The 26,522-nt window shown below is 42.2% G+C and overlaps 1 protein-coding gene across 1 annotated transcript in view; it reads left to right on the forward strand.

Moving 5' to 3' along the window:
* The first annotated feature begins 7,419 nt into the window (after window positions 1-7,419).
* Window positions 7,420-26,522, forward strand: part of cryl1 (crystallin, lambda 1) — a 100,125-nt gene continuing 81,022 nt past the window's right edge. Inside the window, exons 1-2 of the mRNA XM_041199567.1 lie at window positions 7,420-7,531; window positions 7,659-7,766. Coding sequence (XP_041055501.1) covers window positions 7,491-7,531; window positions 7,659-7,766 — 149 coding nt within the window. The 5' untranslated portion in view covers window positions 7,420-7,490. The remainder of the gene's footprint in view (window positions 7,532-7,658; window positions 7,767-26,522) is intronic.

Here is a 26,522-nt window from a genome sequence, read left to right on the forward strand (position 1 = left end):
AGGCCTGAGGTGCTGAATGGCCTACCCCTGCTCCTATTTTATATGTTAGTAACTGAAATTTTTTCACATCTTCCGCACCAGCCATCAGATTACCTCTCACAGCAAGGAAAGGTCCTAATAACAAACATTAATTGAAGAAATATTCTTCTCTGATGCCAGTAGTTCTGACAAGCATACCACCTCCATTAATATTTTGTAAATTCTGCTGTTGAAATATCAAGCTAATGCCCCCATCCCTAACAAGCTACAAGTCAGAGTGTTGTACTACTGCAATCTGGCAGAAAATCTGAACAGCACTGAAAACAACCATTGCTCTAACCCGCAGAATGACTTCTGTCCGTGGCCTATTCCCCAAACAGATTTTGACAGCTCTGCCCCTTTCACCCTTCCCCATTCTTGTCCTTTATTCCCATTCCTTCTCACCTATCCCTCAACCATCCACCTTCCTTGGCCTTCCCCCCACTCACTCCCTTCCTGATGCCATCTCACCCCTCTTTTTCTCCCCCTTTCTATCCCATCCCCTCTCTCCTTCCTCTCATCTGCTTCTCTCCCTTCCCTCAACTCTCCCTACATCTTCATCTTCCTTTTCCCCTCCCCTTCCCTCTTCTCCAACCCTTCCTCTATTCATCTCCTAATACCTTTTCACCCACCTCTCCCTCCTTTTTTCCCCCCTTCCTCTTCATCCTTGACCAAGTTATCTCCCTAATCCCTAACATTGCATGATCTAGATGCTACATTTTGTCTTGAGTCCCCCTATGTACACCATAATAATGTCCGTTTTTGTTTACCAATATCATTAACAATCTTACCTCTGTGCACTCTGGTCCAATTTACACCCCACCACCCCCCCCCCCCCAACCCGCCCCCAACCCCGCGCATCCGCCCTCACACCTTCCTCTCCCTCCCAGAACCATGGTAGGGTCCCCCTTGTCCCCACCAGCCTTAGCATTCAAAGGATCATCCTCCGCCATTTCTGTCAACTCCAGCATGATGCCACCACCAAATACATTTTTCCTTCACCCCCCCCGGCAGCATTCCACAGGGATCGTTCCCTCCGGGACACCTTGGTCCACTCCTCCAAACCCCCTACACCTCAACCCCCTCCCACGGCACCTGCCCATGCAACCGCAGAAGGTGCAACACCTGCCCCTTTACTTCCCCTCTCCTCAATGTCCAAGGCCCCAAACATTCCTTTCAAGTGAAGCAGCATTTCACTTGCACTTCCCTCAATTTATTCTACTGCATTCGCTGCTCCCAACGCGGTTTCCTCTATATTGGAGAGATCAAACACAGACTGGGTGACCGATTTGCGGAACACCTTTGATCTGTCCGCAAGCATGACCCAGACCTCCCTGTTGCTTGCCATTTCAACACTCCACCCTGCTTTCATGCCCACATGTCCATCCTTGGCCTGCTGCACTGTTCCAGTGAAGGTCAACACAAACTGGAGGAACAGCACCTCATCTTCCAACTAGGCACTTTACAGCCTTCCGGACTGAATATTGAGTTCAACAATTTTAGATCATGAGCTCTCTCCTCCATCCCCACCCACTTTCTGATCCCCCTTTTTTCCAAATATTTATATAGATTTTTCTTTTCCCACCTATTTCCATTATTTTTAAATGTATTTCCATCCATTGTTTTATCTCTGCCTTTTAGCCTATTTCGATCCCTTCTCCCCACCCCACCCCCACTAGGGAGGGCTGTCTGTACCTTTATTATCACATTCCTTAGATAATATTACCAGCTTCAAACCTCTTTGTCCTTTTGTCTATGACATCTTTTGGTTATCTCCACCTATCACTGGCCCTCTATCCAGCTCTACCTGTCCCACCCCCCCTTAAACCAGCTTATATTTCACCTCTTTTCTATTTTTCCTTAGTTATGTTGAAGAGTCATACAGACTCAAAACATTAATTGTGTTCCTCTCCGCAGATGCTGTCAGACCTGCTGAGTTTTTCGAGGTATTTTTGTTTTTGTGTTGAGATGAAATACTATGATAGTCATCACAGAGCAAGGGCATTATCAAATTTTTGACAAGGAGAACAATTTTGGATCAGCGATCAATTGAGATTTGGACAAATAGTGGAGAAATCACCAAACCCAAGACTTACATTACTGGCGGAGAAGAAAAGAGTTGACGTTTCGAGTCCTCATGACCCTTTGACAGGACTTGAGTTCGAGTCCAAGAAAGAGTTGAAATATAAGCTGGTTTAAGATGTGTGGGGGGCGGCAGAGAGAGAGAGAGAGAGAGAGAAGTGGAGGGGGGGTGTGGTTGTTCGGACAAACAAGCAGTGATAGAAGCAGATCATCAAAAGATGTCAATCTTGACATCTTTTGATGATCTGCTTCTATCACTGCTTGTTTGTCCGAACAACCACACCCCCCCTCCACTTCTCTCTCTCTCTCTGCCCCCCCCACACATCTTAAACCAGCTTATATTTCAACTCTTTCTTGGACTCGAACTCAAGTTCTGTCGAAGGGTCATGAGGACTCGAAACGTCAACTCTTTTCTTCTCCGTCGATGCTGCCAGACCTGCTGAGTTTTTCCAGGTAATTCTGTTTTTGTTTTGGATTTCCAGCATCCGCAGTTTTTTTGTTTTTACCAAGACTTACATTGTCCAGACAGAACAAAGCATAGTAAGCAGAAACAGAAGAACCTTGATTGCACTTGAACAACAGAGTGAAAATCAGAGACCAGAGCGGTCACAATCAACAGAAATGAAAGAAAACACTGAAGCAGGTGATCTCGAACCATCTCCTAATTTGAATTCCTTTCAACAGCATCCACAGGATGAAAAGCAAATTCAGAAGGTTTTATTTCCTACAATCAAGAGGAGAACGAGGTATGGTAGACAATGAAGACACCACAATGCTTATCTGTACAAGAGAAGGCGAGAATCTCAAAAAGACCGGTGAAGTAGAGAGAAGAGAGAACAAGAAGAGAACATGGAGAAAAAAAGAAAAGCATTTTACCTAAGAGAGCAAAAGACACTACGTTTCCTTCAAGACTTCAAAGCACTGAAATGTTCAGAATGAGTAGGAGACTGAAGTATTGGGTTTCCAGCAACATCAGAGAACATTGAAGTCTGAACAGAGACTTGGGGGAAGACATAGTATAATGACATATGTTAGACTAGGTCCTGCAAAGGGTTAACGGTAATAATCTGTGATGTCATAGAAGGAAGTGACATGTACTCATGTGATCTGAGAGTTTAGAAGAAAGCAGCATGGAAAGAAGTTAATGTAAAGGAGTGCTCTCATAACTGGAAATACGTTACAATAAAGTTAGAGTGTTTGCAGCTGGCAGTCTTAAGGAGTTATTGATCTACTCCAAACCAACAACACAATAATATACTCCCTACCGCCATAATTGGGACCACCCCGCCCATGATTTCTCTCGCTCCTCCTATACTCCTACCTGCCCAATCAGACTGCTTGTGGATGGCAGCCTGACAGTTAAACTCTGTCAGATGTTCTGGAAAACCGTTCTTACTGGTTTCCTGAACTCACAAAAACACCTTTACACATAAGTCACCCCCAGGTTACATCCAGTCCGGGGCCTTTGTGAGAATTTGACAGTCACTTTAAACTGGATCCCAAGGGGTAGGTGGATACCAGTCCACATGATATCAAGAAACGGCTGAAGGCACTGGGTACTGCAAAGGCTATGAGTCCTGACAATAGTACTGAAGATTTGTGCTCCAGAACTTGCCGTGCCCCTAGACAAGCTGTTCTCGTACAGCTTCAACACTGGCATCTACCCGACCATGTGGAAAATTGCCCAGGTATGTCCTGTGCACCAAAAAGCAGAACAAATCCAACCCGACCAATTACCGCCCCATCAGTCTACTCTCCATCATCATTGAATGGGGTAATGGAGGGGGTCATTAACAGTGCTATCAAGCAGCACTTGCTTCGCAATAACCTGCTCACCGACGCCCATTTTGGGCTCCGCCAGGGCCACTTAGCCCCTGACCTCATCACAGCCTTGGTTCGAAGATGGACAAAAGAGCTGAACTCTCAAGGTGTGGTGTGAGTGACTGCCCTTGATATCAAGGTCGCATTTTACCGAGTGTGACATCAAGGAACCCTAGCAAAACTAGAATCAATGGGAATCAGAGGGAAAACTCTCCGCTGGCCGGAGTCATACCTAGCACAAAGGAAGATGGTTGTCGTTGTTGGAGGTCAGTCATCTCAGCTCCAGGACATCACTGCAGGAATTCCTCAGGGTGGTGTCATGGCCCAACCATCTTCAGCTGCTTCATCAATGACCTTCCTTCCATCATCAGGTCAGAAGTGGGGATGTTCACTGATGACTGCACAATGTTCAGCACCATTCACGACTCCTCACATACTGAAACAGTCCATGTCCAAATGCAGCAAGACCTGGACAATATCCAGGCTTGGACTGACAAGTGGCAAGTGAAATTCGCACCACACAAGTGTTAAGCAATGACCATCTCCAACAAGAGAGAACCTAACCATCGCCCCTTGATGTTCAATGGTATTACCATCACTGAATCCCCCACTATCAACATTCTAGGGGTTACCATTGACCAGAAACTGAACTGGACTAGCCATATAAATACTGTGGCTACAAGTGCAGGTCAGAGGCTAGGAATCATGCAACAAGTAACTCACCTCCTGACTCCCCAAAGCCTGTCCAACATCTACAAGGCACAAGTCAGGAGTGTGATGGAATACTCTCCACTTGCCTGGATAAATGCAGCTCCCACAAGCTTGATTGGCACCTATCCATAAACATTCACTCTCTCCACCACCATTGCACAGTAGCAGTGTGTACCATCTACAAGGTTCACCATAGGAATTCACCAAGGCTCTTTAGACAGCATCTTCCAAACCCACAATCACTGCCATCTGGAAGGACAAGGGTAGCAAATAGATGAGAACTCCACCACCTGGAAGTTTCCCTGCAAGTCACTCACCATCCTGACTTGGAAATATATCACTGTTCCTTCACTGCCGCTGGGTCAAAATCCTGGAATTCCCTTCCTAACAGCACTGTGGATGTACCTATGCCACATTGACTGCAGCAATTCAAGAAGGCAGCTTACCACCACCTTCTCCAGGGCAACTAAGGCTGGACGATAAATGCTGGCCCAGCCAGCGAAACTCACATCCCATGAATGAATTTAAAAAAAGAGTGTCTTTGTGATTAAGGTCTTGGGAGTTGGAGGTGAGAAAGTGATTGTTAGGGCAATGTTTGGTGATAGTTTGGTTGTCTGGTTAAAGCCCAAAAGTTAGTTTTTTCTTTTTTTATATTAAAATTGTGTAAACCTACTTCTTAAGTTGCAAAACCTTTGTAGATTATTGTGTTTACTTGTTAGCGACTTTCGTCGGTTTTTTGGGAGCTTTATCAATTTTTAGTTTTTCAAGCATCCTGGCTTATTTTGTTTAAAATTGATTTCTTAGGATGTGGGCATCATTGGCAATGCTGGCAATTCTTTCCCATCCTAAGTTGCCCTGTGAAGGCAGTGGTGGGCCTTCTTGCATTGCTACAATCTGTGTGGTGAAGATGTCTTACGCAGGCAGTTCCTGGATTTTGACCTGGCGACAGTGAAGAAATTTTGTGTTACATTGCAGGGTATTTGGAAGTATCTGAGTTCCCTTGCATCTGCTGTTTTTGTCCTTCTAGGGAGCTACTGCCGAAGAAGTCTTGGCAGGTTGATGGCGTGCATTCTGTAGGTTGTGCACACTGCAGTATGGTGATGGTGCAGGGAGTGGATGTTTAAGCCATTAATGGAGCGGTGATCAAGTGAACTGCTTTGTCCTAGATAGTGTTGAGCTTCTTGAATGTTGTTGGTGCTGCATTAATTCAGGCAAGTGGAGACCATACCATTATACCCTTGACATGCCACTCATTACAGAATACTCAGCCTCTGACCTGTTTCAGTAACCAAGGCATTTATATAACTGGTCAATTTCAATTTCCAGGAAATGGTGACCTCCAGGTTGTTGATGGAGTACTAGACAATGGCAATTGAGTGTCAAGGGAAGGTAGTTATGCAGTCTCTTGTTAGAGATAGCCATTGCCTGGCACTTTTGTGGCACAAAACAAATGTTGTTTGTCACACCAGCCTTCATGTTGTCCAGCTGTTGCTGAATGCGAACATGGACAAATGAGCAGTTGCGAATGGAGCTGAATACTGTGCTAACTGTCCCACTCCTGACTTTATAAAAGAGGCAGTGTAATTGATGAAGCATTTGAAGATCCACAATGATCGATGAACCCCTGCAGCAATGTTCTAGGGCTGAGGTGATTGGTCTTCAGTGACTAAAACCATCTTGCTTTGCATCAAGTATGACTCCGACCATTGGAGCATTTTCCAATTGACTTCAATTTTACGAGGCCTCCTATATCCAATCCTCCAATCAGTTAAATGCTGTATTATTTCTGGAATTCAGTTTACGTTCCTGTTTGGACCAAGCCTGTAATAATGTCAGCGACTGATTGAACAGGTGGAATCCAAACAGAGTTTCAGACAGCTGGTTATTGGTGGGTATGCTTTATTTGATAGCATTGTTGATTCCTCCCTCCATCACTTAACTGGTGATTGGGAGGACGCTGCTGGAACAGTAATTGACAAGGTTGGATTTGTCCTGCCTTTTATTGACAGGACAAGAAATTTCTACATTGTTGGATAGATGCCAATGCCATAGCTGTGAAAGAACAACTTAACTAAGATCTGCGAGGGCGCTTTGCTACAGATCAAATAATTTACCTGGGTTCTATCTGTAGCTAATCGAGGAGAACCAGATTCTATCTGGGTTTGTAGGTTTGTATGTATAGTTTACCAATGTTGTGGCATAATCGTGTTTGGAGATTTAGCGCTATCCAATAGTTGGGGTGGGAGTATGAAAAAAACATCCTGTTTTCTGCGTTCACGACACATTGACGCTACTGGAGACGGGGAAAAGGAATAAGCACAGCCCCCTGCCGGTGCTTTGCTGAGCTGAGTGGACTAAGGGTCAAAATACCGGACCATCTGGTGCCGAATACGGAAAATTGGCCATCTGGCCACCCTACCAAATCAGGTTATCTGGTCTTTATAAATATTGTTGTTTGTGGGGCCGTGCTGTGAGCAAATTGGTTGCTCTGCTTTCTATATTATAACAGTGATAAAACTTCATAAGCACTTTGTATACTTTGGGAGGTCCTGACTGAAAAGTGTTGTATAAATGCACGTTCTTTTACTACTTTCCTTCATAAATGCAAGTATGTAAAGGCTGTACTATCTGGAAAGGAAAATGGGAAAAACTAAACATTGCTATCTGTTGAACTACATTGGTTTTTCACTCTGTGGTTCACGTTGCTGACAACCGAGTGCGCCCGTAATTAGGAGTCTTGAGCCAATGGGCTTGCACGCTGGCGCGTTGAGAGCTCGGACCCTCCCCGGGATAGGCGAGTTGTAGGCGTCGCGCGTCCGGGTTGCAGAACGTTTGGTGTAGAGCTCAGAAAAGCAAATATGACTGACTGTAAAAATGCCAGCATTTTAATCGTGGGAAGGTAATTATCTTGTCTAAAGTTACAGTGGGTGTATATGTCGTTCGTTAAAATAATATTGTGTATTGGTTTGTAAAGTTGCAATTCGACTAATACAATATATTCGTTTTTAAAATATTGTTTTTATTAGTGGAATCGTTGGTCGGAGCTGGGCCATGTTGTTTTCAAGTGCGGGCTACAAAGTCACTCTTTATGATACTGTTCAGCAACAGGTCACCTGCGCAATTGAAAATATAAGGTAAAGTATGATACAACGCACGAAATTCACAATAACATCTTCCAATTTACTTTCATTCTTAGACTATTACCTGTATTTTTAATATACATAATTTTAAACATGAACCAAAAGATGGAGGATTTATAACATAGCTGAAGAAATGGCTCTCACTTGTAGAGAGGTTAAAATCAGGGATGCTCAAGAAGTGAGAATTAGAGTATGGATAATTGAGGACCTGTAGAGCTGGAGAAGATTTCAGAGTTAGAACCATAGAAAAGTTACAGCACAGAAGGAGGCCATTCTGCCCATCTTGTCCATGCCAGCCTGAGGAAACCCAGGTGCCCTTTCTAATCCCACCTTCCTGCACCCAGCCCATAGCCCTGCAGTTTACAGCACTTAAGGTGAAGATCCAGGTACTTTTTAAAAGATTTTAGAGTCACTGCCTCTACTACCAACTTGGGCAGCAAATTCCTGACACCCACTACCCTCTGCGTAAAAAAAGTTCTTCCTCATGTCCCTGGTATACCTTCTGCCACTTAACTTGAATCGATGTCCCCTGGTTCTAGAATTCTGCACCAAGGGAAACAATTTTATCCTGTCCACTCTATCCATTCCCATCATAATTTTGTACACCTCAATCAAGTCACCTCTCAGCCTTCTTTGTTCTAAGGAAAATAACCCCAACCTATCCAATCTAGTTAGGATGGAAAAGGACAGGGAGGGATTTGAAATCAAGGATGGCTAATTTAAAATTGAGGCATTGTTTAACCAAGAGTCAGTATAGGTCAGCGAGCATGGGTGATGGGTGAATGGGGCTTCTTGCAAGTTCAGGCATGGACAACAGAGTTTTGGATGCCTCAAGTTTACAGAGGGTAGGACATGAGATGCCAGCCAGGAGTGAATTGAAATAGTCAAGTGTAAATGTAGCAAAGTCCTGGATTGGGGTTTCAGCAACATTTGAGCTAAGGTGATCTAGTACTGGATGCTGGACTATTGGGAGGATTGAGAGAGGAGAGGATGAGGCAGAGCTGGGTGTTGTCAGCATTCATAAGACATAGGAGCAGGAGTAGACCATAAGGCCTATCGAGCCAGCTCTGCTGTTCAATACGATCGTTCTTGATCGATCAATACGGCTGTTCTCAGGCTTCAGCACCGTTTTCCTGCCAGCTTTTGGATCCCTTAATTCACTGGGAGACAAAATCTGTCGATCCCAACCTTAAAACATGTGCAGTGATGGAATATCCACAAACCACTGGGGTAGAGAATTCCAAAGATTCACAACCCTTTGACTGGAGTAATTTCTTCTCATCTCAGTCATAAATGATCGGCCCCTTATCCTGAGACTGCATCCCCATGGTTTAGACTCCCTCACCAATGGAAACAATCTGTCCACCCTATCAAGCCTATTCAGAATTTTGTGTGTCAATGAGATTGCCTTTTATTCTTCTTAATACTAGGGAACATAAACCCAGTTTACTCGGTCTCTAATCCGAGGTACCAATTTAGTGAACCTTAGCTGCACCAACTCCAATACAAGAATATCCTTTCTTAAATGTGGAGACCAAAACTGTACAGTATTCCAGTTGTGGTCCCATCAAAACCCTGTACAATTATAGCAATACTTCTTCATTCTTGTACTCCAGTGCCCTTGCAGTAAAGGCCAACATGCTATTTGCCTTCCTGATTACTTGTTGCATCTGCATGCTAACTTTGTATGATCACAACCGAGTCTCTTTGAACATAACACAAGTTTCTCACCTCCTTGAAAAATATTTTGCTTTTCTAATCTTGTGACCGAAGTGAATAACTTCACAGTTCCTTACATTATACTCCATCTGCCATCTTGTTGTCCACTCACTTAACCTGTCTATATGTCCTTGCAGCCTTTGTGTTCTCCCCACAACTTACCTTTCCACCTAACTTGGTATATTCAAATTTAGAAACATTACTTTCTGCCTCTTCAGAGATTAATATAGATTATAAATAGCTGGGGCCCCAGCACTGATCATTGCGGCACTCCACTATTCATTGCCAACTTAAAAATGCCTATTTATGCCCACTTTCCTTTCTATCTGTTAGCCAATCCTCTATCCATGTTAATATGTTATCCCCAACTCTGAGCCCGTATCTTGCCCATTAATCTTTTCTGTGCTACTATATTGCATGCTTTTTGGAAACCCAGGTATACTACAATTAATGGTTCCCCTTTAATGTACCCTGCTAGTTACATCCTCAAAAAAAAACAAATTTGTCAAACAGGATTTCCCTTTTGTAAAACCATGTTGACTTGTTCTAATCATACTATGCTTTTCTAATTGCATTGTTAAGACTTTCTTAATAATAGATTCCAGCATTTTTCCAATGGCTGATAGGCTAACTGGTCTTTGGTTCACTGTTTTCTCTTTAACTGCTTTTTATGAAAGGAGAGCAACATTTGCCAACTTCTAATCTAATGGCACTGTTCCCGAATCTAAGGAATTTTGGAAAATCATAGAGCAGCAGAGATAGCGGACGGGCTAGCTATCTTTTAGTATTCTAGGGTGTAGGCCATCAAGCCCTGAGGATTTATTGGATTTTAGTCCCGTAGGTTTCTCCAATACTTTTTCTCTGACATTAATTTTCTTAATTTATCACTTTTTAGGCCCTAGGTTACCACCTATTTCTGGTATGAAATGGTCTGTGAAGACAGACACAAAATACTTCTTCATTGCCTCTACCATTTCCTCTTTCCCCGTGATAATTTCTCCTGTCTCTGCTTCTAATGGACCAATGTTCACTTCAGCTATTCTCTTTGTTTTTACATACTTATAAAAGCTCTTACCATCTGTTTTAATATTTCTGGCTAGTTTACACTCGTTCTATTTTTTTCCCTTTTTATCAACTTTTTGGTGGCCCTTTTGTTTCTAAAACACTGCCAATCCTCAGACTTGCTAATGTTTTTTTACAATGTTGTAAGCCTCTTCTTTGGTCTAATACTATCCTTAATTTCCTGAGTGAGGTAGGATGGGTTTTCCTTGCTGAGTTTTTTTTCAGTGGAATGTATTTTTGTTGAACATTGGGAAACTTTCAAAGAAATAATTCAAAATGTTCATTTACCTCCATGCCTTTTAGTATATTTACCCAATTAACCTTAGCCAGTTGTTCTTCTCATACATATGTAATTGGCTTTGTTTATTTTTAAGATTCTTGTTTGTTATTGGAATATGTCACTTTCAAACTTAACGTGGAATTGAATGGTATGATCACTATTTCCCAGTAGATCTTTTACTGAATTGGACTAGCCAAATAAATATTGTGGCTCCACGAGCAGGTCAGAGGCTAGGAATCCTACAGTGAGTATCTCACCACCTGAGTCTCCAAAGATTGTTCACCATCTACAAGGCGCAAGTCAGGCGTGTGATGGAATACTCTCCACTTGCCTGGATGAGTGCAGCTTCAACAACACTCGAGAAGCTTGACACCATCCAGGACAAAGCAGCCTGCTTGATTGGCACCCCTTCCACAAACATTCACTCCCTCCACCACTGACGAACAGTGGCAACACTGTGTACCATCTACAAGATGCACTGCAGAAACTCACCAAGGCTCCTAAGGCAGCACCTTCCAAACCCATGACCCCTACCATCTAGAAGGACAAGGGCAGTAGATCTTTCAGAACACCGCCACCTGCAAGTTTCCTTCCAAGCCACTCGCCATCCTGACTTTGAAATGTTTCACTGTTCTTTCACTGTCACTGGGTCAAAGTCCTCGAGCTCCCTCCCTAACAGCACTGTGGGTGTACCTACACCACAGGACTGCAGCGGTTCAAGAAGCCTGTGACCTGCAAGGCTATGGACCTGGTGCTGGAAGGAGAAATTAGAATGGGCAGCTAGGTTTTTTGGCCGGTGCAGACATGATTGGTTGAATGGTCTCTTTCTTTGCTGTAACTTTTCTATGATTATGATGAACCTTTATAAAACATGCTATGACCTCAACTGTTGTATAGCGTGCAATTCTGAACACCGCATTTTGGAAGGGTGTGAAAGCTTTAGAGGATGCAGAAAAGATTTACGAGAATGCTTCCAAGGTTGAGGAGCTTCAGTTGCATGGCTAGTTTGGAGAAGCTACAGAAAGGAATAGAACTGGATGCACCACCTGACATTGACTTAGACACCAGACGACATAACAACACACCCAAACCTGCAAAGCTCAATTAACAGTTGGAGGCTTGTGCCAAAATTGAGAGAGCTGTCCCGCAGACTAGTCAAGCAACAGCCTGACATGGTCATATATACACAACCATACCTTACAGCCAATGTCCCACACATCACTATGAACATACCTTGGGTATGTCCTGTCTGATACCTAATTATCTTCAGTTACTTCATCAATGACCTACCCTTCATCGTAAGGTTAGAAGTGGAGATGTTTGTTGATGACTGTACAATGTTCAGTACCATTTGGAACACCTCTGATACTGAATCCATGCGTGTTGATATGCTGCAAGTCCTGGACAACATTTGGGCTTGGGCTGGTAAGTGGTAAGAAACATTTGCGTCACACAAGTGCCAGGCAGTGCCCATCTCCAACAAGAGAGAATCAAATTATCTCAGCTTGATATTTAATGGGATTACCATTACAAAACCCCCTACTGTCAACATTGACCAGAAAATGAACTGGACGAGTCATTTTAAATACAAGAGCAGGCCAGAGACTGGGAATTCTGAGATGAGTGACTCACCTGACTCCCCAAAGACCATCTACAAGGTACAAATCCGTACTGTGATGGAATATTCTTCACTTGCTTGTATGCATTCGGCTCCAACAATGTTTAAGAAGCTCAACACCTTCCAAGACAAAATGGTCCACTTGATTGGTATCCCATCCACCACCTTAAATATTCACTCCCTCCACCAACGATGCACAGTGGCACCAGTATGTACCATATGCAAGATGCATAACAGTAACTCACCAAAGCTCCTTTAATGGCACCTTCCAAACTTGCGACCCTTACCACCTAGAAAGACAAAATCAGCAGACGCATGGGAACGCCACAACCTGCAAGTTCCCCTCCAAGCCACACACCGCTTGACTTGGAACGTATTGCCGTTCATTCACTGTCTCTGGGTCAAAATCCTGGAATGCCCTTTCTAACAGCACTGTGGATGTAACTACACCACATGGGCTGCAGCGATTCAAGAAGGCAACTCACCACCACCACCTCAAGGGCAATTAGGGATGGGCGATAAATGCTGGCCTAGCCAGCGACTCCCATATCCTGTAAATTAATTTTTACAAAACTATATCATTACTAATTAACCCTGTTTCTTTACACAGATCTAATAACTTTATCCCTAGTCGGCTCTGCAACGTATTGCTCCAGGAATCAGTCACAAAAACATTCCACAAACTCATCATCTAGACCACTCTTGCCAGTTGACTGTCTGGGTCTATATGAGGTTTAAAGTCCCCCACAATTATGACACCTCCTTTGTTACAAGCTCCAATAATTTCTTGTTTAATGCTCTTCCCAGAGGTAAAGGCCTATAAACTTCTCCCACTTGGTTTCTGAGTCCAGCTATTCCTAATTTCCACTCGTACTGATTCTACTTCATGATCTTCTGAGGCAGATCCTTTCTCACTAATGTCCTTCTATCATCCTTTACTATCAAACCTACCCCTCCTTTGCCATTCTGTCTGTCTTTCTGAAATATTGTGTACCCTGGAATCTTTATTTACCCAACCTTGATCACCTTGCAACTATGCCTATATAATGGTGATTAGGTCTAAATGATTTACCTCTGTTTATGCTACTCATTCACCTGTCTTATTACAGATGTTTCATTTATTCAGATCAAGAACCTCTCTGCAATTACCTTATTTGCTGATGTACAATTTTTGTTGAAATTTGTCCCTTCCTGTCCCACTTGTCTTTACCCACATTGCTATACTGTTCCAATGCCTCACCCCTCCTCTTGGATTTCTAAACCTCTCTTCACGCAAACCCTATGGAATACATGTGGAAACTGACTGTGTTTTTGGATAATGTTGCTGGGTGGTGGCATACAGATGAGAAATAGGAAGGGGCTAAGGAGATTATTGCTGGAGATCAGAGTTACCTTGTGGGAGCAGGAAGTGATGCCATTGCATGTGACTCGGCTATAATTGAATAAGGATGGAACCAGACAAGTGCAGTCCTACCCAGCTGGACAACAGTGGTGAGGTATTGGAGGCAGGTGGTGTGGTTAATCGTATCAAAGCCTATAGACAGGTTGATATGGATGAATAATTTACCTTTGTCACAGTCATGTAGGATGTCATTTGTCACTTCGATAAGCTCTGTTCCTGTACTAAGGCAGGGGCGGAATCCTGATTAGAGGGATTCAAACTTGGAGTTCCAGGGAAGATTTGGAAGATGACAACATGTTCAAGTACTTTTGAGAGGAAAGTGAGGTTGGAGATGCAGTGATAATTAGTAAGGATGGAGGGATTAATAGTTTTCTTTTGAGGAGAGGGATGATAGATTGAGAGAGAGGGGACAGTACTGAGGAGAGAGACTCATTTACAACATAGTTAACATGGGAACCAGAAAAGGAAGTTGGATGATCAGTTTAGTGTGAATAGGATCAAGGGAGAAAGTGGATCTCATGGACAAGATGAGTTCAGAGAGTGCATGAAGGGAAATGGGTGAGAACTAGAAAAAGATGAGTTTGGGGCTTGAGCAGGGGGGAAGCATAGAAGTCTTGCCAGGTGGGCTAAATGGAGGGAGGGAAGCGGCAGAGGCAACTGATTAGGTGAATTTGGTCTTAGCGACAAAAGTTCATGAGCTCTTCACACTTGGAGGTGTGGGAGAGGATGTTTGAGACGATGGTTTGCAATGGAGAAAGGAAACCAGGACGCATAATGAACAGTTGCAGATGAAAACTGGATCCAAATCACTTTGTGGCCCAGCCCAATCTGGCAGTGATTGGCCAAATCGGTGGTCTGCTATATATGTTAGTCTGCATTCCTTGAACTTAAGAGAGTGGAGGTGAGGGCTAGGCAGAGAAATGGCCAAAATGGCCCCTGCCTTAGTACAGTTCGGATTTTAAAAATGATAGTAAGTGAATCGGGAGATTTTTTATCCCCCCCTGGGCCAGTCACAGAAGAAAACATGGTTTGAAGGGGGAATGTGGGTGACAACGATACAAGGAAGTGATCAAAACCTTATCTGTGATTGACATGATGAGAGTAATGAGGCCACGTAAGAGGATCAGGTCAAGGGGCCAATCGTAAATATAGGTTGGGAGTTTACATGGAGGGAGTAATTCAAGGTAGGATTATAGAGCAGTGCAGTCAGTGGAGAGAGAGAATGAGCAGATGAGATGGGTTAAAATCACCGAGGATGAAAAATCGCTTGGTGCAGAGGTTGAATGAGAAAAGAAGTGAAGACATTTGTGAGAATTTTTACGGTACTTGGGTGAGTCATAGTGAACAAGAATGAGAGGTGACAAGGGGGTGGGGGTGGTGAGTTGCGTGGGAAGGAGATTGACAAGATTAGCCTGCAGCCAGCATGTTAGACAGGAACCCGGTGAGAGGATAGGATGCGGTAGTTGGGCTTGCTCGTCACAAGGAGGCAGTGACAAGTGCCTCAATTGACCCTTTGAAGGCTGCCAAGAGAGGGAAGCTGCTGGCTTATCCAAGGGTGTAGAGCTTGGGATGGTGGAAGGCGAGCAGAAAGATATATTTTATGGGAAGGGGAAATGAAAGAAGGGCTGAAGACTTGAGGGAGTTGAAAGAAGAGAATTAAGGAGTCAAAAAAAGTATAAAAAGCAATGATGGGGTCGGGCCCAGACTAGCAGCCAAAACCCAAATGGAGATGAGGAAAACTCGCATAGGTCTGATTTAGGTAGCAATATTTAGGGGTAAATATATTGTGCTGAATCTTCCGAGAAGTGGCAGTCACCATCAGATTACCCCTCTGCCTTTATTTTCTTCCCCAATGCCAGAGCTCTGCATTTCTGGCCTGGACTTCTGAACTGGGGCTCTTCAGAAATGTGGAGCGTACCTATTCTGAGTTCTTCCACATACTGCAGGATCGTTGGGGGATTTGGCCCCCTTTATGGCACTAGCTGCCATATTTTGCTAAGTCTTTATTCACTTACACAGTGAAGTTTTGGGACATTTAGATAGCTTTTCAGTGTGTTTAATGAGTGTGAGTGAGATAAGTGGGTAGTGGTCAGGTCAGAAGGTTGTTTTTGTGTGTGTGTGGGTGTGGGTGTGGGTGTGGGGGGGGTTGCAATTGTATTGTTATCCAGGAGTTAGACGCGGGTATTTTTCCAGTCTAATGTTACCTAGGTAACTATCCAGGTAAGTGAGTCGAAATCCCCTGAAGTCTCTGACACTAACTCAGAGTTGGAAACTTTTTGGAGGGTTCCGGGGAGCAGGGGAAATGCCAATCAGAAATTAAAACTTCCCAGGCAATTTCAGTGGAGCCCTAGTGTCGACCATCTGGAGACTGGAAGATCTGGTCTGTTGGTATAGTAAATGGAGAATAGAGGAAATAATAGGATGGAGTTCAGAATTAACTCTTTGTATGCTATTTGAGCAGATCATAGACTGAGCATTAGAGAGGAAAGGATCTTGGCTTGGAAAATCAAGATGTAGAATCAGTTTGGATGATGCTAAGAAACAGCAAAGGGCAGCAAATACTAGTTGGTTTATCAAATAGATCCCCTAATAGACTGAAATGATTCACCGTCTAATATTTCATTCTCTTCCTATCAAGTATTTTCACTGGCTCAGCAGAAATGGAAGGTTTACTGTGGTGCCTGGGATTTCCCATAAAGTGCTTCTTTACCACTTATGTCAAATCACTGTGCCATCAAGCTATTGATAAATTTGTGTTCATTGGCTTTTGAATGTAGCTCTGGTGGAGCTTTACGAACCTATAAAAATGTGAGGAAAAAACTAGCTGGTTCATCAAGCCTGCTACACCCTATGTGTGCAGTATCATGACTAGAAAAAAACCCCAGAGCTCAAACCAGAAAAAACACCAGGCCAACCTTAAACAATCAAATGGTGAATTCAGAGGTGGTTAAAAGTAATAGTTGGCTGCTAAGAGTTTCTAATCTTGAGAAATTGTCATCTTGCACTTAGTTGCTTCTTTTACAAGATACTTCTCAGAAAATAATTCTGCAATTCCAGAAGTTTATATTTTCTAGTAGCCTTGCTTTGCTGGTACTGGTGTGATATTTCTGACTTTTAAAGTGTAGTTTATTTTACGAACTTGTATATTTTAAAATAAAAGGATTTGACTTGCTAAATTTCATATTTCACTGTACCATTTTGGATTATAAATTGATTGGCATTTCAGCTTTAAATTCTTTGTCAGTAGGGATTGCTATATAATAATGAGGTCAGTTTAGTCAGGAAACATCTGTCGGGTTTTGTTGAAACAACTTTAGATCAGCAGTTTTGGTTCTAGAAAAGGAACCACAAGTAAAAACCAGCACTCTACATGGTCTGGCTTTTGAATAAAATGGTTGCGATAATGTGTAATTCATCAGACTACTCAGATTTCAGGGACATTCTTTAAACACAATACTTCCAAGGTTTTTTTTTTGCAGTATCAAAGGGAAGTAAGGAAAAACTTAAGGGAAAATAGTAAAAAAAAAAGTCAATTAATTTTGTAAAATTCCTTAAATGCTAGATTGAATAATTGTTTTATTGAAACTTGAAAATATGTAACATATAGGACCAGATTTGTGCTGACTCCAGAGAATTTAAAAATGGTGGGCAGAAATCCCACCCCATTTTTGCTAGTGGGAAAGGGATCAGGGCATAAATCACGTAGGCAGGAAACCCAAACTCAGCAGGACCATTTGAAATTTGTGCTGACTCTATCCCACTCGCACCCCGCCCCCCAGCAAAAATTGGTTGTAATGGAGCCCTTTTAAACCAAGGCAAGTCTGCCCACTTAGAACAAATAGGACCTCATTATTATTGTTTAATCCCTTTCCTGCTTAGCAGCTGATGCCTGGCTGGTGGCTGAGGGGGAATATCCCAACCTGGGATTTTTGAAGGAGTGCGTCAGCTTGTGGGAGTGAAGAAGGTCATTAAGTGGTACTGGATGGTCAGACATTGCAACTTGGTGGGTGGGGAAGAGGTGTGGTGCAGTAGGGAGTGTAGGGAGGATTGGGATGAAGGGGGCAGGTTCCCTATTGGGAGGGGGTGGTGGGAAGAGAAACAGTGATCAGCAGAGGAGAGTTTTCTTGGACCGGTGGGGGAACTTCTGATCCTCTGGGCTCACGAGTGCTGAAAAACCACTTGCCTGTGGAGCTGGTAGCTAATGCCCCCTATCGCTGCTAGGTTTTTCCAACTCCTGGAAAATGCTTTCTACAAAAGTGAATTTAAAATCTGGCTGTTTTGGAACCCAATTTAAATATGGTAAGTGCCTCACCTCTTCATGGCAGGATACAAAGACAGCATGACACCAGGCACTGTAAAAAGAAAAGGCACTGGGCATATGCACAGGGGTGCATTGCTTGTATTTAAGTCTTTAACCCCAACCCCTGCCCATCGTGGACCGGTTAATATTGAGTCCCTTGTCTTTAAAATGTGCTCTCCTATGTCACCCTGCAGTCAAACATTTAATTACAACCTAGTCTCATCTACTGAAATAGACCATCCCTGAAGTTCTCATTCTGGACACCTATACAGCGACACATTGACTTTCTATGTTAACTAATCAGTATTTTTAATTGGTATCTTGTCCCAGTAATAAATAACGGTTCTCAACAAGCGATCAATAATGAATCAGAAATGTGACACAGTGAATGTATTCAACCATTTATAAGGAATAATGTTGATGGTTTAATATCTCTTGGGTTTTTTTGTTTCCTGAGTTGCCTGGCCAATATTAGTTTGCAATTGTGGTTTACCTACATGTTTCCTTATCTTCCGAGAGATTTTTGAAGGTGTATATAAAGGTGTATGAACTGCACCTGTTGAATCAGATCTTTTTGCTGTCTGGTTTAGTAGATAATCCAGTATACAAATTGTATTTTTTTAATATATCCACAATTTTCTGTTGTTATCACCCGCGATGAGCTTTACCTGCAAGTATGCAGGGCTGTTGTTGCCCCTCAATCTAGAACAGTAAACAGTGGGAGGACAAAGAGCAGCATCAGCAATCACCGTCCTTAGCTGGGCCTTTGAAGAAAACAGATGATAGGGGCTGCCTGTAGTGGGCCATTTCAGGGTGTATGGACCAAGAGTAATTTTATTGGATCTATCTGAAGAACAGTGCAGGAGGAAGCTTTACTTCAGGCAGGCTATTGAAACCAGGAACTGCTGGACTGATTGGTGTGCTTTGCCAGTCACTACAGCCCTTATTTTTTTTTTGCTACTGGATCATTTTGCACTACTGCAAGGGAAATCTGCTGCATATCACAGTCTATATTGGACAACTGCATCAAGCAGATTTGCTGCAGTGACTAACTGCCTTTATGTTCAGGTTTTCATTGACTGCATGCCATTGATGTCCAGCTAGTGGGCAAGCACAGAAACATTGTTATTCAGGCCTTGGGGTTGCCAAGATGCAATTATCCTGAGGCAGTCTGTCATTTCTCCCCTCTCTGCAATATTCAATCCATTTCAGGGGGTCAGGGATATTGCCTATCATGGCTACCAACATTCCTGCTCAAACCACCAGACCCCATTTACACACAACCAAAGCAAGGGAGCACCAGGATCATAATAGAACACTCCATAGGGGAGCTGAAGCAGAGATTCAGATGTTTCAACTGTTCAAGGAGCTAACTTGTGCTGCATATGCAAAAACTTATGGTATAGAAAGTCCTGCATTTGGAAGAGGCAGAAGAGCAGCAGCAGGAACAGTTCTTGCAGACAAGGAAAATCAGGAAGAATGATAGTGTAGGCTTATGGGCCAAATGTGATAAACTTGATTGATGGCATTCATAATTGCCTTCCATTCATTTCTCACCCAAGTGATCAAACAGTAATCTATTTTTTTAAAACTTTGACTTCCTAAGTCTACTGTTCCTACAAGTTGCTCCCCTACTGTAGTCAATAAAGCTGATGGAAGCCTGCTATTTTTCATGAAGTCCTTCCCACAGAGCACTGCACCTGGCTGCTGCCAGCTGACTTGGTTGAAGGGCTGTCCAAAAAATCCATCTGCCACTGCCACTCTGGGTCTGGGGCTCAGCACTTCCACTGATTCGCAGGAGAGCATACTGCAGAAGATAAGTTATTCCTTCAAAGCTCCTATTATTTTGATTCACCAATCTTTCCATGATGCCCAGAGCCTGAATGGCTACTATTAAAACTACAAAGCCTACCAACATAACTTTAATTGTGAGAGCCCTGCTACAGTTTCCCTGGAGATGATAGGTTGAATCACGTTAAAATGGTTACATTATATAAGCATATATGATGGATGAAATCTTTGCTGCCTAGCGTGAGGGACGATTGATGTTTTAAAGGAATATTTTACATGATAGTCATTTGATTACATAGCAGAATTTAGATGAATTCTTAATCTGATGTGAACTTCAGCTTTTAACCACTTTGAGTTTAAATTTCACTCCTGCCCTGTCTTTTCAATAAAACTTTTTGGAGAAAATTAACAGATTTATAAAGTATGCTTTATGGAAGTGTGAAAGAAGACAGCAGTTGGACTTTGTATAAACCTGTTTTTGTCTTTAGTAAAATACTGACATTTGACAATTCCACCAGTCAGTGAATTGATTCCACCAGTCAGTGAAACAAAGCAATATGTTATCTAACTTAAAAACACAAACAATTGAAACATTTGTAACAGTTCCCATTTTTCATGGTCCAATCAAAGAAGACCATGATGAAAAACTTCTCTGAGTAAACTGTACTTTTCAGAAGTACGAGTATTTGTTGACCCAGAGTTAATCCGTTCAGGCAGGATATATCTTCGATATCCCATTATTTTCTGGCCAATTTTAGGGCAGTAATCAGGTGCGTGGAAGGGGGAAATGGAGTAGGGATCATTACACTCTATCTTGGCCTGTTTGGTGGCCATCTTATTTTTAACGATCACTTCTGGTAGTTGTGCCCATCTGTTTTTTGAGTGGGGGCATCAATTAAGACAGTAATGATATCTTCTCATCCTTTCGTTTCTACATCATTTATGCTCAGCAATAATTGCACCCGTATAAAAACAAGTATCCTGGGTTGCTTGGTACAGAGGGGGAAAGGAAAGTAAATTTATGGAGCAAGCACCACAATTTCTAAAGGATGTTAGAAATCTGAAATCAAAACAGAAAATGCTGGAAGTATTCAGGTTAAGCATGTTAAGAGCTGTTCCTCTCTTCTCAGCATGCTTGACCTACTGAGTATTTTCAGCTTTTTGTTTTTATTTCACTGTTTCACAGGCCCACTGAATACTTAATTCTCCTCCAATTCTGTATTTTAGTGTTTTCAGTTTATGAATTTCTTTACAATCAGCCTGTTTACTGTTGGTCTGTTATTTCTGTCTCCATTCCACCCCCACCCCCCCCCCCCCCCCCAGCCCACCATTTCAAAAAGGTTACATTGGATCTCATGGAGAATTTCCTTTTTTTTTTGTTGCTATTCTTCTTCTAAACAACAGAGGGAGTCCAGACTGGTGAGATTGCCACAGCATGGTTGTACATACTTCGACCACCAAACCATTACACCAGGCATTTCTACCTCCAGTTGACCCAAAAATTATGCCTGTGTTGGCATCACTTCACTAGGAAAACTATATTTGAATATTGCTGAATAATGCTTGTGTCAGCATCACTTCACAAAGAAAGCTTTACTTAAATTACTGAAAAGAGAGACACCAGGTCAAAGCTTTTTGCCTTGCAATCTTCAGGACAAACAAAATGCCAAATTTCAAATGATAGAGACATATGTTGCTGAAGCTTTGGCAACATGTCTCTTTTTTCAGAAATATTAAAGGAAACTTTCACAGAATTATACACAATCTGCAAGCAGACCTCTGCAGGTCACCTTTATTGTATTCACTGATTTGACAGTGGCTGTTAAAGCCACCATTGTTCTTTAACTTATGTACTAAAGTATCACACTATCTGCTACTAGAGAAAATTGTAATAGCCTAACAGCTGTGCAGAGGTGCATCAAATAATTCATGGGTGCATCGTGTTCTCGTAATTTAATTGGCTTCACCATGACAACTCACCATCCTGACTTGGAACTATATTGCCACTCCTTCACTGTCACTGGGTCAAAATCCTGGAACTCCATCCTTAACAGCACTGTGGGTGTACCTACACCACATGGACTGTAGAGGTTCATGAAGGCAGCTCACCACCACCTTCTAAAGAGCAATTAGGGATGGGAAATAAATGCTGGCCTTGCCAGCAATGCCCACACCCCTTGAATGAATAAAAAAAAACTGGCAACATGGCAGAGCGCTGCAATTTTACCAAATTGATAGCATTTTCCAAAGTTAAAGCGATCATAAATGGCAGCTATTCAATTTGGACCTAATGCTCTTTCATCAATAGTATGATGTACGTAGGGTACCAGTCTCTCTATGTAGCTTGTTTCTGACCATTGTAACTGGTAGTAGCTTGACTTGAAGGAACTTTCATAATTCCAGTGATCTTTAACCAGAGAGGCAAGTCTGACTCCTGGAAGGTTAAGGCTTGCTCAACAGCCTTGGCAGATAACACCAGTGTGCTTTCCCAGGACTTCAACAGAACAGCACTATAGTCAGCTCCATTCATCAATTAGAATCATAATTTGAATACAGTGTGTAAGGACTCTTGGACTTGACAAAGCAAATTGATCAATTTGGGAGAATTTATTAAGTATAAAAATATAAGACTTAACAAACCAGGCAGTAGTAGTTTAAAGGCTGCTACGGGCTTTGCTTCCCATTGTACCCTTGGATATGGAGCATGCTACTCTGCCTGGACCTTGTTGCTGCTTCTCTTTGTCTTGCTGTGATATCTTCAGGTGGTTGTGAAGTTGTCTGCTGTGGTGTTCCTCCTCTGTCGTAAAGCCTGGTTCTTGGCTTTGCTCCTTTATCTTGTTTTGGATGTGAGGGTTCCTTTGTGCACGATCTGTTTCTACCTGATTGGTTCTGAAAGCATGTAATAGTTCTGTTATTGGTCCAAGTCAGCATAGCTCTGTCCATGTGACTGACACTCGCATACTGTTATCTTATGAGCACGTAAACTTTCTTTATAAGGTATTTTGATTAATTTGAGCTGTTCTCCTGTGTCAGCAGTCCTGGGTATTCAAAGGTTACAAGCAGAGTCCACATTGCTTCTTGATTTAAGATCAAGAGTTAATGAGGTTTGCAATCATGCTTTTAGCAATTATAGTCCAAACCAGTGCTTTGTTTTTATGGCTACTTGAGTTCGTTGTGCATTTTTGAACTGTTCATGTCTGTATATAACTAATCAGCCTGAGGTCCCTTAGTGGCCTCAATCACAGAATGGAATGTTAACATTGTTATGATCTAGGACAAGACCTACAATTTTTTTACAATCCGGTTAGGGATTAATAACTTTTGTAAGGTAGACAAAATTTGAATTCCCAGGCATTTACTAGGAGAATTTAAAAAAAAAAATTCCATGATTTTAAGCAAACAGAACCTTTATTATACGAAAGTCAGCAAAGCAAACAATCAACACTCTATATGCTTAACGTCCAGAATTAACATGAGATAAACATGAATTAACAGGCAAACTGTGGCCGAACACAAACCACAAACTGCACACAAATGCCAGGCACAAAGAAGACGGGTTCCACGAATTTCTCAGCAACCTCCCCAGATGTTGGTAATCACTGAGTCAACAAAACCCTTTAAAACTGTTTTCTTCAGGGATTTCAGCTTTTATCTTTTGAAGAGCTGCACCTGATTTCCACAGGTACAAACCTCATCAAAAGACAATTTATTTCCTCATTGTTTATATGGGCTCACTTTTCATGCTGCCAAAATACCCGGTTACCTGGTCACTCTTCTTTTCATGCCAAAACCCTGGTCCCATGCTTTGGTTTAAGCTATCTTTTGCGCACGTGTGGCCTGTCCTGCTTGCTGCTCAATGTGCTTGCGCTGAAACTTCCAGGTACGTTGGGATTTGTAGTCCTCAGCCATGGCCTGGAAAACCCACAGAAAAATCCCACATTATTGATTTCCTCACAATGATTCTCAGTAGTTATGAAATGGTTACAAAGCATTTTGCATTATTTTCCACAGTAGAAGGCACAAAAAGTCTCCCATGAATAATAGAAAATTAAGAGGCAAATGGGAGGGAGGAACTTGAAACAACCGCTACCGCCAAAGAAAAAGCAATGGGAAAACTAATGGAATTTAAAGGTGAAAAGCCCCATGGACCTTATGGCTTGCATCCTAGGATTCTAAATGAAGTGGCTGCAGAGCTGGTGTTTGCATTGGTTCTAAATCTTCCAAAATTCCCTAGATTCTGGAAGGATCACAACAGATCGGAAAACCACAAAGTTACACCTCCTTTTAAGAAAGGGGGACAAAGCTGGAAACCGTAGCCAGTCTGTCATTGAAAAATGCTACAATCCATTTATTGAAGAAATGGTGGCAGGACATTGACAATACCTGATGATTTTCTAATATGGTTTTTGTGAAAGAGAAATTGTGTTTGACAAATTTATTAGAATTCTTTGAGGATATAACAAGCAGGGTGGATAAAGGGAAACCAGTGTATTTTGATTTCCAAGAGGCATTCAATAAGGCACCACAGAAAGTTACTGCACAAGGTAAGAGCTTATGATGTTGGGGGTGATACATTAGCATGGATAGGACTAGCTAACTAATGGGAAATGAAATCAGGATAAATGGATCATTTTCAGAATGGCTAACTGTAACTAGTGGAGTGCACAGGGATCAGTGCTGGGGCCTCAACTATTTATGATCTATATTAATGACTTGGATAAATTGACTGTATTGTAACCAGTTTGCTGCTGATATAAAGATAGGTAGGAAAGCAAGTTGTGAGGAGGATGCAAAGAGTCTGCAAAGGTATTTATGTTAAGTTAGGGGCAAAAATTTGGTAGATGGAGTACAGTGGGAAACTGTGAGCTAGTCCACTTTTGCATGAAGAATAGAAAAGCAGAATATTACTTAAATGGAGAGAGACTGCAGAATGCTGTGGTACAGAGGAACCTGGGTGTTCTTGTACATGAATCACAAAGTCAGCGTGCAGGTACAGTAAGCATTTAAGGCAAACAATGTTGGCCTTTATTGCAGGGGGGATATAAAAGTCTCGCTACAGCAGTACAGGGCATTGGTGAGACTGCAGCTAGAGTACTGTGTACAGTGTCATGACGATGTGTCAAGAGCAGTGTGGAATATAAACTTTTAATTTCATCGACTGGTTAGATATATATTGAACTTCTTTAAAAGGACTTGGCCAAGAAAAGACACTGACTAAAATGGCTGCTAATTTGCAGTGGTGAAAGTCACCTTCCCCATCATGTCAAGTTTGCAGAACCCTCAGACAAAGGCTTGCCCTTGGAAGTGTAAAAGTGCCCTTTCTACATTACCAAGGGAGAAGTGGGCCATTCATGAAGTTAATAGCTGAAACATTAATATTCAGTTTTGGTTTTAAAATGCAGTCATAACAAAATGTCCAACCTGGCTTGCTGTAGTCAGTTGAACTCTGCCATGAGAGAATGTCCGGAGGCAACCATGATACATTCAGTTCAATACAGGTATTACATTAGAAAGACTGTAGTCTCTGAGTTTGTAACATATTCAATTACCTTTGGCTAGCACGATGGCTAAACGAATACAAGGAATTAATTGTCCAACTTGTTGAAGGCCACTATTGATCGATAGAGCTAACAACAGATAAGAGAGAATCCCGGTGCCAGAGGGGACACCGTGCAATTTGATAGCCAGTCACATGACAGCAGCCATCTTTACTGCCAAGTGTAGTAAAAGACAACACAAGCTGCTAAAATCAGAGGAGAAGTCTGCAGAATGGACCTGTGACAACATCTTTCTCTCTGCTTTTCACAAGTTTGAAGCCCTATTTCTGCTACATTTTGGAAAACATCACAGAATTTTAAGCAAAAGGAATTTCAAGCATAATGACACCCACTTTGGAAAAATATGGATTACAGTTTAAAAGAGACAGTCTCCAGAAAGCCAACCAGCTTGCATCAGCTGCAAAACCTGAAATTTCAAGACCATTGAGGAACATCGGAATGTATAATTCTTTATTTTCTTAAGGACTTTGACTCTTATCAATTTCACCTCCTCCACCCACTTGTTCTGATTTGTGTCTGTGTGTGTGTTGTGGGATTCAGGACATGTTTTTATCTTTTTAATAGGTCTTATTTTTACGTGAATGAATTTTTAACAATAAAACTAAATCCTCACTTGTTAATTCAAGATCTTGCTGGCTTATTCCTTCATATAGGTTTACATACAGTCAAATACATATAGGATTGAAAAAAAACACACCTTTTTAAAAATTCAAACTGTTATAGCCAACCTCAGGAGTGGAAAAGAGGAATTTATTCACCCCTCTGGACTTGGTTGTAACAACAGTTTTGGTCACCTTACTTAAGGAGAGATATACATGCATGGAAGCATTTCAGAGAACATTCAGTAGGCTGATTCCTGTAATTGAGGTGTTTGTCTTATGAGGAAAGGTTGAGCAGATTGGACCTACACCTACTGGAGTTTAGAAGGATGAGAGGTGATAGATGCTGAGAGGATGTTTCCCCTCATGGGGGGAAATCTAGAACTAGATTCTAGAGAGCACAGTTTAAAAATGAGGGGTC

Source organism: Carcharodon carcharias, chromosome 11, assembly GCF_017639515.1.
Source record: "Carcharodon carcharias isolate sCarCar2 chromosome 11, sCarCar2.pri, whole genome shotgun sequence".
Taxonomy (NCBI): domain Eukaryota; kingdom Metazoa; phylum Chordata; class Chondrichthyes; order Lamniformes; family Lamnidae; genus Carcharodon; species Carcharodon carcharias.